Genomic DNA, 15,298 nt, shown 5'->3' with positions numbered 1-15,298 from the left:
TGAGTAAGGATCCTTCCAGCCACCATGAAGCATAACTGGTGGTGGATACAATGGGTCTGTGTTTGAGAACAATGGTTCCAGAAACTGAGAGTGTGTCCGCAGTACAAGCAGAGCCAGAAGGCAGCATAGTGCTCTGTGCTGTGGCGTCCATTTAAGGTATTTTGAAACTAGTTGTAATCTAAGGTTTTAATTGCATGCAGCAAGCTAAGCCATTATGTTATGAAATCACAGTGTTTCTGAAGGCCATTCTGTCCAAATGAGGGGTTGTTTCGGATATGAATCATGAGCTGTGGTCAGTTACACTAGATTGCACAGACTGACTCCATTGGAAAGGCATTTAAGAGGCTAGAGACCTGGAAACCAGAATGCAAAGACTGACTTAAGCACCTGTTTTTGAAAATGGAGGCTGGCAATTGGTCAGAAGAAAAATGCATGCAACAGTTTTCTTTTTAATGATGATGTAATAGGTGGAAATTTGATATGCCATCCTTTAGCTTTTTAAACTGTGAAATACTCTTACTACTAATTTATTTTTAAATTTCTTTACCATCTTTTATATCTTGACATAGAAAATATGCCAAGGAAAATTTATCTAGTCTTCTCTACACTAAGACAGAATCAACAATGTCTGCTTGTCTTTAAATTGTCTAAAAGGTTTTTTGGCTGTTCACTGATGAAGAATTCACAGCCTCTCTAAAGTCTAGTTCTTCATTGTTTTCACTGTTAGAGAGTTTATTCCTCAGGGTCTGATCTGAATCTCTGTTGCTGCAATTCTGTCTGTTACTCTTTGTTCAGTTTGGCATCTGAGTTTACCATGTCCCTGTTTCTTTTTCTTGAGAAGCTGCCCTTATTAATATGGTCTTTGTAGATCTAGGACCTTAAATCTGTTCTCAGTCTCATTTATCTCCTTTGCATTTTGTACCAGTTCTGAGTTGCAACAGTCAGAATTGAACATATTACTACAACTTAAGTGATAAGTAACACCAAGGAGAGCAAAACTGATTTCTGTGTGTTTACACAGTGCTCCTGTTTGTAACTTACAGTGCTGTGCTCACCTTCTTTGCAGTTTTACAGCAGGGTTGACATATATTCAGTTTGTGATCAGCCCATGTGCTCATAAGCTACAAATACTTTTCCACAGAAGGATTGCATAGTCACTTTGTTTCTTCAGTTTGTAATTCTCTAGTTATATATTACTACAAGAGTCTGAAATGTTGCATTTGCCATTGCTGCAATGCCCTGCTTATCCCTAATGTTTTCAAAGGGATTCACAAAACCATCAAGAAAATTCTGAGTTTAAGTTCTACATTTCAGTGTACTCAATCACTCTCTGACTTATGTTATTTGCCAATTACTTCCATCTTTTTATGATGCCTCTGAAATACAGCCTCCCAGTTGATAATAAATAAGCAATAGTTCCCTAAGTTCTGAGTAGTTCTGTGGTGACCAAATTACAATTTCTGTATCCTGGTTTTGCTTAACAAAATGTTATGCATTGTTACAGTCAAGATATAAAACTTGTGCTGCTTCTCTTCTATCACAAGGGCTTTTATGCTGTCAGAGAGAAAACAGACTGATTTGACATGACCTATTCTTGACAAATCTGTGTTGGCTGTCGCTCAACTCCTGATTAACTTCCAGGCAGTTGTGTATAGTGTTATATCTTACATGGTTGGCAGGGCTGGATTAACAGTTGGACTCGATGATCTTAAAGGTCTTTTCCAACCTAAATGGTCCTATGATTCTATCTTGTGCTTTAACCATTTCACCATTTAACCATTTCACATATTTTCTGGAGCATGAAGACAAGGGGAAGAAGCAAGATACTTAAACATAGGCTTCTTGTGTCAACTGAGATACACTGTGGTATGTCGTCTAGTACCCAACTTTTCTTCAAAATGTTATAGGTCCCCTGTAGATTCTGAGTCAAGTCTGCCCGGAATGTGCCTAGGGCATCTCAAAAAGAATTGCTTGTCTGTGTGTAGGCCACAGAGTTCTTCTAAAGCTGGCTAAATCTGTAAGTCCTTAGCTGCACTTATACCCTTCTTTAGACACAGGTGATACATGTGTGTTATATATGTATAACTAGCACGTATAATTTTGTATTTGTCCACTTCACTACTTTAAAATCCGTTTTTTAACAGTTCTGAAATAGATTCATATCTGGCATTTTAACAGGCTAGTCCATCAAGCCCAGATGATTTGAATGCATTTAAGTAATATTTATTCAGCTCTTTGCTTGTTCAAGGTCAGTTCTTACCCTTTTGCAATTGATACTCGTTGTTTTAAGCACCGCAATCCGGTAGATTTGTGGTGAAGATGTATGCAAAAAAAAGGGAGTATGAACATTAGCTTTGTCTTTGTATCCCTCTAGTTTTTCCATTGTGTTGCATAGTGGACTTTTTCTTTCATAATCTTCTTACTCCTCATGTACTCACAGAATTACTTCATCTGGAGTCAGATGTGTCCCCTTCCAACTGTGTCTAATTTTGGCCCATTATACCATGCTCTGCTGTGGTATTCTTGCTTAGTAGGTTGACCGGGTTTCCATTCTCTGCATGCTGTGAGGTCGACAGTGAGGTCCTAACTAAGACAATGTGATCTTATTATACAATCTCCATTAGTCCTTCACAGGAGGTTTTACACTCCATGTGGTCAGCATTGTTTATTTAAAGAACTATGAGGGGTTTTTTAACTCCTTTTTCACTAGCACCAAATTCTTGGGGATTCTTCCAACTAATTGTGCATTTATGAAAGTATGCCTACTTGAAAGACTTTTTTTTTTTAATTTTGTTGTAATTTCTTCTTTCTTTTTTTTTTTTCCCAAACAAGCTTTAGTCTTTTATATTGCTATCAGTCATATGAATTATCAGATCTCCATTTTGCCAATTAAGGCAAAATGTTGATTGTCAACTAAACCTTCCAAGTCCTCCTACGTACCATTTGTAGTTCTTGCATTAGTGTTCAATCATCAAAGACTGAGATAAATGTACTGCTTTCATCACATTAGCCTCTTCTTTAACCCATCCTTTTATAAATAAACTTGTTTTGGCAATGGTCCACAGAACAGGATTTATTGTATTTGATTTGCCCATACTATGGTGCTGTGTATATAAGTACAGTGTTCAAATTCTGGAGAAATTAGCAAGTTTGTTTTTTAGAGCATGTTCCTTTCGTCTCTGACGGCCATTTTCCATTTTTGCTTACCTGTTGCCATATCTCTAAACTTTGGGGCCACATGGGTGAAGATGCCAAAGCCATTCTGCCCATAGCACCTATTAAATCACCACTTCATTACAGAATCACAGAACATGCTGAGTTGGAAGGGACCCACAAGGATTATTGAGTCCAACTGCTGGCCCTGCACAGGATTGTCCCCAGGAGTCACACCATGTGCCGGAGAGTATCATCCAAATGCTTCTTGAACTTTATCAGGCTTGTTGCTGTGACCGCTTCCCAGGGGAGCCTGTTCCAGTGCTCAGCCAACCTTGGGGTGAAGAACCTTCTTCTAATATCCAACCTAAACCTCCCTGACACAACTTCAGGCCATTCCCTCAAATCCTATCACTGGTCACCACAGAGATGAGATCAACATCTGTCCCTCCTCTTTTCTTCACAAGGAAGTTGTAGACTGCAAGGAGGTCTCCCTCAGTCTCGTCTTCTCCATGCTGAACAGACCAAGTAACTTCAGTCCCTCCTCATACAGCTTCCCCTCAAGGCACTTCACCATCTTTGTTGCCCTCCTTTGGACACTCTCTAATGACTTAATATCTTTATTATATTGCAGAGACCAAAACTGCACACAATATTCAAGGTGAGGCTGCACCAGTGCAGAGTAGAGTAGGACAATCACCCAGTATATTATATCTGCTGATAAAATTATCAACAGATCCCTAGGTTCCATGATGATTCCTAGACTCTCCTTGTCACTTCTGATCCACTCCATTTCTGGCAGTATTCTTAAAGTGAAGGTAGAGGGCCATCATAAACAGTGACATTGCTAGATTTTGCAGCCATCATGCCTACCAACACCTTCATGAGGTTCGTCAGATGGTCTCTGTTGTCCTCGTTCCCTCATTTCAGATGATACAGATTGAGTCAATACATGAACAAAGACCCTTAAGAGCTGTTTTTCTCACTGCAAAGTGGATGCCGGTCAGCTCAATAGTCCTCTAGGCCCCATTGGCTGCATCAGCTAGATCTCTATTGATGGTCATAGGGAATTAGAAACCTGGGTCACACCTAGATATTTACATTACTTATTTTAATGTTAAGCAGCATGCCAGACAGGAATACCACAATCCTCCGTTACTTTCTAAGTTACATTTTTAGAGAGCTGTAGCGCCTAGGCCAGTATGCCTTTGACGCTAACACAAATAGCAAATTTGCTTAATAGCAAATATTCATCTTTGTCATCAAACAGTAGTTGAAAAGTGGGAGTTTGGATATTGTTTTCATTATGATTGCTAGCAGTCACCCCTTCTATTCACACTCTCAAAGAATCCCAGAAGAACTGGTGGCCTGAAGTGGCCTGAAACCACTGATCACAGGTGGCAAGCATCCAGTTTTGGTGCTGTACACAGATATTTGATAGTATCACCTGGGGACTTGCTTGTGAATTGGTGTTGTGTTCTAAGCCTGGCAGACAACAAAGCCCTACACAGCTGCTTGCTCTCTTCACCGCAATGGGATGAGGGAGAGAAGTGGAAGAGTAAACGTGAGAAAACTCATGGGTTGATATAAAGACAACTTAATTGGTAAAGCAAAAGCTACACACCAGCAAAGTAAGCCTAGGAATTTATTCACCGCTTCTCATGGGCAGGCAGGTGTTCAGCGATCCCCAGGAAAGCTAGGCTTCATCGTGCATAGTGGTGATTTGGGAAGACAAACACCATCATGCCAAACATCACCCTCTTCTTCCTTTTCCCCCCAACTTTATATGCTGTGCATGACACCACTTGGTATGGAATATCCCTTTCATCAGCTGGGGGCCAGCTGTCCCAGCTATATCCCCTCCCAGCTCCTTGTGCATCCCCAGCCTGCTTGTTGGTAGGGTAGGATGAGGAGCAGAAAAAGCCTTGACACTGTGTAAGCCCTGCTCAGCAATAACAAGAGCATACCTGTGTTATCAACACTGTACTGGTTACAAGTCCAAAGCATAGCCCCATACCAGCTATTATGGAGAAAATTAGCTGTAGGCCAGACAAAACCAGCACAAATGGGCTAATCTTATTTTTTCACTTCCTGTTTTCCATTCCATATAGTGTTTCAGAAGCCTTGAAAAAGTCTTGGGGCAAAGGTCAGTGTTTCCTAATAAGGTAGTTAATAGCTACAAACAGTTATTGCTTACAACTGTATTTGGGTGCCTAAAGTAATCTGAGTAAGTATGCTGACTATTTTAAGAAGTAGGAACCTTGAAAGAGAAGGCAGTTCCCTCCTGTTACAGCATGAACACCTGGCTTGGTGTTAAGCACTTTGAGATCTGTTTTTTTGTTGACAAAGACATTGTGCCGTGAAAGAATAATTAATGCATCAGACTTCATGATCACGAGTAGGAAGTGGTGGAAATTTATAGGATCAACAAACATGAATTTGGACATGGTTGGCATAACAAATTTAATGGGTGTGTATGAAAAGCACAAATATCAGTCAACAAAGTGTGTGTTCCAAAGTAATCACAGAGTTCACAGTAGTCAGTATTTAGGGAACGTCCAATTGGTAAAAGGTCATGCATATAGAGGCATGCATTGTGTTTTGCAACTGTTCTGGAGCTTACTATCACTTCTTACTAGATTTGATAGCAGTTTTTAATCCTTCATGGATTTTGTGGATCAGGATAGCATCTGGTACACTACAAACTTATCTATTGATGTTCTCTGTGGATTTAGGTTGTAAGTGGGTGTTTCATGCTGACTAGCTTAAGTAGCAAATATAGAGACCCTAATTAGGAGTCTGATCTTCTTTATGCTTTCTTTACTGTTAGTGGAAAAAGAGTAGCTCTTCTAGAGTGATGATGCAGAGTACCTAAATTAAATGTTTATTTCTGTCTACTTGGATTCAAACAGTTCTGCTTCTTGGAGAGAGTTCTTCTTAGTATTGGAGGGTTTTAGGGGAAAACATAGATACTGGTCTTCCCTGTCACTTGTGAACTTTTGCTCTATGATCGTCAAGAGTAACATGAGCCAGCATGTTGTCTATCTAGCTCTCAAAATGTTTGCTTTCGGAAAGTCAGTCACTAAGGTTGCATCTTCAGATGCTACATTTGCACTGTACATGCATCACAAGTCAGTTTGATTCTGGTACCCAGTATTGTGGAATTGCATTTGTTACAAATTCATGTTACAAATGGCAGTGGTGTCTCTCCATTCACATAAATAAAATGTCATTTTTCCTGTGTGTGATATAGACGCTGCTGAATTTTTCATTTTTAATATTTTGGAAGCTTTAATGCAAAAGCAGCAAAATGTATTTTCTCATATCTTCCCTTTTTTTGCAAATAATTTATTTTACATACCTTTGGGAAAGTATGTGAATTATAGGATTGTTCTTCACCCAAGATAAAATAGAGCGTTAGCAGCAGTTTGTGGGAAGTGTATAAAAAATGAGTGGAACTGTACACTTCATTTAGATGAATCTTCACTTCTCTTGCTTTTTTTTTTTAATTTTTGGTTTGGTTTTTTTCGTATTTTCATTGTAAGGCTGAGAGAATTGGGATTGTTGGACCTGTAAGAAAGATGGGGACAAACTTTTTAGCCTGTTGCTACAGACCAAGGGGTAATGGAAACGGAAGGAGGGTCAATTTAGATTAGATATAAGAAAGAATCTTTTTTATGAAGAAGGTGTTAAAACACTGGAAAGGGTTGCCCATAGGGATGGTAGATGACCCAATCCCTGGAACCTTTGAAGGTCAGTTTGGATGAGGCTCTTGGACACCTGATTGTGAATGTGGCCCTGTGATAGTTGAATATGTCCCTGCTCATTGCATCAGGATTGAACTAGATGACCTTTAAAAGGTCCCTTCCAACTCAAACTATTCTATGATTCTAGTCAAATGGCATGATGTTCACACATAAACTTTCATGTAGGAAATATACTACGCAGGAACTGCCTACAGGGGATCGTTAGAAGTCTAATAAATACATTGGGAGAATTTTGAATCGTTTGAAAGAGAGAAATAATAGCTTTGCTAATTCTTTGTCTTTTAAGATTCTAGCCAAGATCAGATAACCTACCAGTACACATCTGTGCAGTACTTGCTGTATCCCTAAAACTACCAGTGTGTATCTTCAGGTTGAGCTATAAGAATAATCCCAGCCTTATTTTCAGAAGAGACTTTTCAGTGAAACTTGGAGGAGAATAATGGAAGTAGTTTTTCTAGAAAGGTTGCTCGGTTCCTTTCGCTAAGAATGTTTGACATTTGCTCTGTAATGCCAACAGATGCTGGGGTTTAGCAGATATGTTTTGGAATTGGGTATTTTTTTGCTTTCAATAAAAAGAGGAACTTTTAAAAGCTATTGTGAATTCTGCATAGAAGTACTAATTAGAAAACATAATTCTAGCATTGTGCTTAATCAGAGAAAAAAGAAACGTAAAGCTCAACAGAATAAAACATAAACTTTCCAAGAAATTTTTGGTTTTCCAGGTCATTAACACACTGTCTCTGTTGGACAGCAGTTTTTAAATACCATAAAAATTAACAGTGTATTTAAGAACAGCTTTATTGGCATGTTTCTTCAAATTCTAATTTAGAGCTAGTGATTAATTGTGCTATTTCTGTCATCAGAGCTTAGAGAAGTGAACACACCCCCGGGCTTCAAAATTTTCAATTTCCACTTTAACTTTTTGACTTTAGGTGAAAATGCGTTCTCCAGGTGAGGTAAAAAAAGAAGGTTTCAGTAGAGGTTGTTAGCTAATATTGTAGAAGGATGACCTCTTAGTCCTTCCAAGTTTAACAGAGCATAAAAACATCAGCCTGGTTTTGCGTGACTAGAGTATTGAGAAGAGGGATGAAATATCCTTGTTAGTTTTGTAGTTTCTGATAGAGTCTTTAAAAACAACAGATGTAAAATTGCTTGGTTTTTGTCTGTTCGAACTTGTTCAAATTGTTTTTCCCTGGGTAGAAATCTTTAAATGAATCAAAAATAGCCAAACGACTGAACTTCTTGTTAGTTTAGTTTGGGTTGTTTCCCTCCTTTGGTAGTGGATCTGCTTTCTGCCTAGTGCTTTTTTCTTCTTATAACATTTGGAAAATTTCTGTTTCATTCACTTAATCTCTTTGGCTATTGAGTTCCTTTAGGATTTTTGTCCTTGTCCTTTTCTCTTTGAGTTTTAATTGATTGAATAAATTCTTCCTGCTCCATTCCCAGCAAACATTTTCTTTGATCTCAAATTTCTGAGCAAGTTTGGCGAAGTCACTGGGGCTGGACAATTCTTTATTTCCGTCATTTTTTCCACTGGTATCCATATGTGCACCAAATCTAGATAATGATGACTAGTTTCATGCATCCCTCCACAGTGTTTAAGCCTGAAATGATTCTTTCATGTCATGTTAGAGCAGAAGCTTCCAATAATCTATTCTATTTAGTGCGTTTCTACCTTCTTTATCATTAGATGCTCTTATGTCTAGATTTCGGTTATTCCAGCTACATAAATCTTCCATAAGTTATGTGATCCCATAAACACAGGTCTCAAGAAAGGTCTTCCTCTGCCAGTTCATCAGAGGCAATGTCTATCATGAAGTCAAGCAGTGACTTTTTGTTGTTTGTTGTTCTTATGTTTCTTAACCTAAGCATCCTTAGCATCATCTTTTCAATCTTGTAGCATAGTTCCGCAGCACTTGTAAGCTGCTGCAGTCAGTATCTATAAGTGGTCAGTGCAGTGTGCATCCATTTTCTGATACAGTTCACAAATGTACTGTTGTTCCATTGTTAGCTGACCTATAGTATTTTTCCTTCTTAGGTAACCCACTTCAATCTTCTAATTCTCCCTTTTTGCTATTCTTCAGGGAGCTTTTTTCCCCACCTTTTTTTTTCTCACAGATACTTCCTACTTGGCATTTTTTTCTGGTCCACAAGAACTAATGAGCTTTGTCCATGAACTTGCTAACATTTGCCTTCTGCTCTGAAGTTCCAGCCTGTGCTTTTATCTCAGGTGATCTAGTTCACATTTGACTTTGTTTGAACCTCTTTCTAGCATTTACCTTGAGGTTCACCGTTTGTTTTCCAAACTTCATAAGAAATTTGCACACAGACACCTGGAACTTTTCTTCCCAAGTATATTAGCCAGCAAAAATGAAAGGTGGAGTACTCTTCCTGCAAAGCTTGCTTTTCTCATGTTACGACAGGGTTACAATGAAGATAATACTGTTCTTCTTGTATTCACATGTTAATATAACTTGGCAGTCTTCATAATGCTCTTGACTTATACATCCTGGTGAAATAGCTCAGTCAGACTTGGCTGCAGTTTCATATGATGTTCAGTGCACTCTGATACTGGATTGCTGCTGAAAAGTGGCATTCTATTTCCACCTCTTGTGGTACATTCAAACTTTCTATGAGATCTAATGGTCATATGACCTTAGGATAAGTTGGATCATCTTTCTCATTTACCAAAAATCATTGTATGCTATTTATTACTTTCTTATGACATTTATTGATCTGGCTAGTGATATGGCTACACTATTTGCCATCAGCTGAGCCATAGCATTTCAGAGCATTTCAGAAGGTCCATGCCTTGCAGAGATATCCTGCAGTTAAATGTGGTTAAATATGATAATAAAAGAATTTCGTGTCTGTGTGACTCTTCTGCAAGACACGGATAGGCATAGAGACAAAATCTTTAATTTACTGAAGGTTGGAGTATAACCTATGTTGACAAGTGAGCGGGTGTTTCTATTTCATCTCCTTTTGCATTGAATCTGAAGGTAGCTTGAACACCTTTCTTTGAGGAACAAAGAATTGTTTATTTAGTAATTTCTAAATTACTTTTCTGATTCTTTTCTTTGTAACTTCTCATCTGACATTTTTAGGAAATTGTGTAAGTGCTGCTGGTTTTGACCATCTACTGCTTTGTTTGTTCAAGTGCAAGAGGCACTGGCATTTAAAAATCTCACTTTAGTATATTAATTCTGGAATTTAAATATTTCTGGCAAAGTTGATTTGTGCACAAAGAAGATAATGCGTCATGCCATTATGATTTATACAATACATAAATGTTCCTTCTGGCCTTTCTCACCTCACTGGTTTTATTTTCTTGCTGCTTCTGCTGCATGTTTCCCTGTTTCTCTCCGTTTTTTCTCTAGTTTGAGCATTACTCATAGCCTACCTGTGATTAATATGCATGTGTTCCACAACCCACATCATGAGAAGTGTAGAAATGTTTTATATCCACCCCACTTAAATGCAAATTCTATGATGTGTTGGCAAAACAATGCCATATAGCAGGAAATCACCAGCAGCAGTACTGTAGGTTCATATCCTGCTGAGGGACCCTAGTACCATACACATACTGTTTTCTTGCTGTAATCAAATTCCTCTAGCACTGTCAGCTTTTTAGAGTCCATGCTTTTCACTATTTCTCTGTTTACTACTTCACGTCTTTCTGGTTTACTCTTCTGAGATAATTGTGGGATGGGATGTCAACTAGGCAGTAAGTAAATTAGCAAAAACTATTCTCAAATAAGGGCCTGTGTTATCAATGAAGTATAGAGCTCAGCAAGGGAGCTACAGCAAAATATCATTTAATGTTTCTGACATGTCTGCATCTTTCTGGCTCCTGTGTGAAACAAGCATTGAGAATTAGGGGATATTACTTAGCTAAAGCATCTGTTAATATGCTGGAAAATGTGCTGGTTTTTACTGCTAGATTACAAATACTATTGTCAAACATTTATCTCTTAGTTACCTTGACGGATGTAAAATAGTGAGAGTGTTTGTTCTAGTAACATAACTTCTTCTGCCATTTTCTCTTTCTCTTTTTTATTTGCTACTTTGTTTTTATTGTTCATTTATTATGCTAGAGGTGATACTTACTGCTAATTTGTTTTATATAATTACTTTTTCCAGTTATTAGAATTCCTTCAGTAACCAGACATATCCGCAGAAACCTAAAAATAATCCATTAAATTTTTTGGTAAAAGAAAACACAATCGTTGGATTACTTTTAAAAGTTACTGTAGAAAATACTGTGATTAATGCTTTTAATGTTGTCTTACCACTGAATGCTTGATAGATGTAGAAAATAAAAATAATTATAATGTTCTTCCACAGTTTTCACTTTTGATGCATATAAAATTTTCTGTATAGCTCTTTTCAGTTTTCAGTGCTGAGTTTATATCAGTTCTGGTGGTAAGGATACCTGTCATCCATTCTTTGACCACTCCAGCTTATTAGTGAGGATGAATGTTAGGTTTATTTAGAAACAACAAAGTTATTCTTCATTGCATTTAATTAGTTTGTTTTGTACCATATTACAGACAGATGCACAAGTATAGTAACGATCTTGATTTTTGATTGTGTACGATGCCTCTAGACATAGGCTCAAGACAGAGGTCTGTGATTAAAACATATCAATCAGTTGTAAACTGAGTTATCATCAGTAACACTTAATGACTGAAGAGAGCAAGTTGATGCTGGATTAGTTCACTTCCATTTACAGTGGTGACTATAATGAAAATGGTGGTTTAGTAGTAGTCATTTTCTTTGTTATTCCCACTCCCTATCCCTCCCCATTTCCCCTAATTGAAACTCTGTTTTGATGTAATCTTATCTGATGCTATTTCTGACGCTATCTTCTGCTACCATCGGCTTATTTTCTAGATGGGAAGTGATGGAGTTTTGCGCCTCAGTAGTTCTGCTCTAAATAATGAATTCTTTGCATATGCAGCACAAGGGTGGAAGCAGCGATTGGCAGAAGGTAACTATTTGCTTTTTCTCAGGTTTACCCAAGGTTAATTGTTTTTATGAAGAATGTATCTTTTTTCTACATTTGAGAAATACTTTTCGAATGGAAAGTGTAATACACCAGTAATTCAGCAAAAGAAAAATTGCTGATTCCATTTTGAATTTAGAGTACATTTTTACAGCTTGCTGTAGCAGCTTATTTTGACAATTTAAAAAAAACCCAAGCATTTTTATCACTGTCAGCCTTGGAAACATAAACGCATGCAACTAAATCCTATAAATGTACTTTTGAACTACTGATGTTATAGGGTAAATTAAATCTTTCTATGTCACGCTCACTTTTGGTTTTCATTATTTTCATTTGACATTGTTGGATGACTGTAAGAGAAATCACTGTACGTCATCTTTGTATCTGTAATCTATCATGACCCATATTAAGCTAATCCTTGACAACTTTTATTCAATATGTTAGTATTTGTTTTTTAGGAGAATTTACACCAGAAATGCAGTTGCGCATCAGACAAGAGATTGAAAAGGAAAAGAAAACAGAACCTTGGAAAGAAAAATTCTTTGAACGGTTTTATGGTGAAAAGTAAGTATTGAAGCAAATAAAGTGATTTTTTTTATTTCTTTAGGAGGAAATGAAAACGTAATTCTATGCTTCACATAACACGGTCATATGCAGTAAAACTCAACAAAGCAGTTATCAAGGGCAGTCATTCCCCAGTATAAGAAGTTGTGGGTAGAATTATAGTTCTGTGTCTGCACTTGCATTACAATTGCGTTTTTAAGAGTCATACTCATCTATAAAAATTCATTCCAAAGAGAACTTAAGACACAAGAGCCAAGCATGTGAGAAATTTTTAATTATCTTCTAAAATGCAACATTAGGGCTATTCTTCCCTCCTGCAAAATATAAATACAGCTTCCACAGAGGAGAAGATGATATTTCTGTAACATGTTTTTGTTTATTTTATTTTTTCTTAGCTAGTTGCAAAGTTTCTAAAATCAAATAGTGGTTTTTATTTTTTCACTGAGATGGCCCATTGACTGGAGAAGAATATATGACATAGAAGAAATATTGGCTAGAGATAAATGAAAGTGGCTTTGACTAATATAATTTTAGAAGTGAGATGCAAAGAATAAATAAATACCTTTAACTGACTAAAATTAATTATAGTATCACTCCAGGTGCAAAACTGGGGTGAGTCAGCAAAATTTCATTGATGAAGATACAGAGATGGCATTCTGCAGCAGCTGAAGATTCAGTTCTTATATTTGGCAGTTTTAAAAAAAAAAAATTTAAGGAGATTCACTTCTTCCTAAAATTCAAGAATTTTCCTTTTAAAAACTGTTTGGAAAGTTAATTCATCAATACTCAGAATTACATATCTGTTTTTAAAAATATTAAGAGTTTTATTAGAACTTATAAACTAGTTACTTAAAGGGATTTTTTTTTGTTTACTTTCAAGCGTGTTTTAATTATATCACGGAACCACAGAATGGATGAGGTTGGGAGAGACCACAGTGGGTCGTCTGGTCCAACCTCCCTGCTCAAGCAGTGTCATCCTAGAGTTCATTGAACAGGATTACATCCAGACAGTTCTTGTGTATCTCCAGTGAGGGAGACTCCACAACCTCTCTGGGCAATCTTTTCCAGTGCTCAGTAACCTACACAGGAAAGAAGTTCTTCCTCATATTCAGGTGGAACTTCCTGTACATCAGCTTCTGCCCATTGCCTTTTGTCCTACTGCTTGGCATCAGTGAGAAGAGCTTGGCTCCGTCCTCTTGTCACTATCCCTTCAGATACTTTTAGACATTGATGCAGTCTAGGCTGAACAGGCCCAGCTCCTTCAGCCTTTCCTCATAAGAGAGATGCTCCAGTCCCTTAATCACTCACTGGAACCGCTCCAGGAGCTTGATGTCTTTCTTGTACTGAGAACTGGACACGGTTCTCCAGATGTCATCTCACTAGGGCTGAGTAGAAGGGCAGGATCACCTCTCCCGACTTGCAGGCAATGCTCTTCCGAATGCACCCCGGGATACATTGGCCTTCTTGGCCACGAGGACACACTGCTGGCTCATGGACAGCTTGCTGTCCACCAGGACCTACAGATCCTTCTCCACAGAACTGCTTTCCAGCAGATTGGTCCCCAGCCTGTACACCTATACAGGTGTATTTTCCTTTGCTGAATTTCAGAAGGTTCCTCTCTGCCCATTTCTCCAACCTGTCAAGACTGCAGGGACTCCAGTGTATCTGCCACTCCTCACAGCTTTGTGTCATCAGTGAACTTGCTGAGGAGGCATCTGCCCCTTCATCTAAGTCACTGATGAATAAGGTAAACAATACTGGGCCCAGTACTGAACCTTGGGGGACACCACTAGTGACAGGCCTCCAAATGCACTCTGTGCCACTCATTACAACAAGTGATTAACTTAAAAATTAAACCATTAACTGTTTCTGCAGTAAAAATGCTAGTTCTCACAATCCACTGCCTTGGATCACTGGGAAATGTAGTGAAAACAAGGCAAAAAATGGACAGATCCATTTTAATATTTTATTTTGCACGTCCTTGCTAGGTGCTTCCCCTCACTGTGAATGCTATTTCTACACCACTTTATCTTTACATGTAATGGAAATTCTAGGGTCTTAATGTGGCAGACTTTCTTACTGTAAAGTGCTTAATTTCTTCTAAACAGCTTTGAGACCTCAGGTTAGTCCAGTTGTTGATCTCTTTAGTATCAAAAAATATTAATTAGGTTTTCAGATAAGGAACATAACAACCTTTCATTCTGCTTGTCAAGAGAAGAGTTGGTTGCCAACCTTTCATGGAGGAAAGGGCTGTGTAAGGTATTGGCATAGGGTTTTCCACAAGAAGTTTGTTACCATCAGCACAGGAGCACCTCAGTCCAGCTGAAGCCTGCTGCTCAGTCACAAACGACTGTCACACACACAGAGAAGAATGCTCAGAATTCTGCAGAGCCAGCAGTCCTGCCGTGCTGGCTGAATGCTGGGCACTATAATGGTTGGCAGATAATTGCTCAGTCTGTGGTCATACATGTCCTTTGGGTTGATAGGTTTCTGACATCAACATTGTTATGCAAAATGTCATATTGCACATAATTTACATTTTGACTGAAAGTATTGAATCTGGTCCTGCCTGCCCTTTCCCCCACTTGTTTCACTTGCATTCTTCTGCCTGGCTGTTACGTAGGCAGATCTGCTTTGCTGGTTTAAGTACTTTTTCTCATTGTTTATTGACTGAATGGTAGCTTTTGCTGAAGTTTCCACCTTGTTTAAGTTCATGGGGTGTCCTGTGCAGGGCCAGGTGTTGGACTCAGTGATCCTTGTGGGACCCTTCCAACTCAGGATATCCTACAATTCTATGATTGCCTCA

General features: G+C 38.2%; 1 protein-coding gene across 6 annotated transcripts in view; it reads left to right on the top strand.

The window, feature by feature from the left end:
• ASXL3 (ASXL transcriptional regulator 3) overlaps window positions 1–15,298 on the top strand; it is a 130,672-nt gene that overhangs the window by 98,678 nt on the left and 16,696 nt on the right. For all 6 annotated transcript variants that reach the window (XM_032697664.1, XM_032697709.1, XM_032697675.1 and 3 more), the window contains 2 exons: window positions 11,817–11,913; window positions 12,387–12,492. In XM_032697664.1, coding sequence (XP_032553555.1) covers window positions 11,817–11,913; window positions 12,387–12,492 — 203 coding nt within the window. The remainder of the gene's footprint in view (window positions 1–11,816; window positions 11,914–12,386; window positions 12,493–15,298) is intronic.

The sequence above is a fragment of the Chiroxiphia lanceolata genome, chromosome 1 (assembly GCF_009829145.1).
Source record: "Chiroxiphia lanceolata isolate bChiLan1 chromosome 1, bChiLan1.pri, whole genome shotgun sequence".
NCBI lineage: Eukaryota > Metazoa > Chordata > Aves > Passeriformes > Pipridae > Chiroxiphia > Chiroxiphia lanceolata.
Note: the sequence above shows the minus strand (reverse complement) of the source record. Positions and strands in the feature narration are given on the sequence as shown.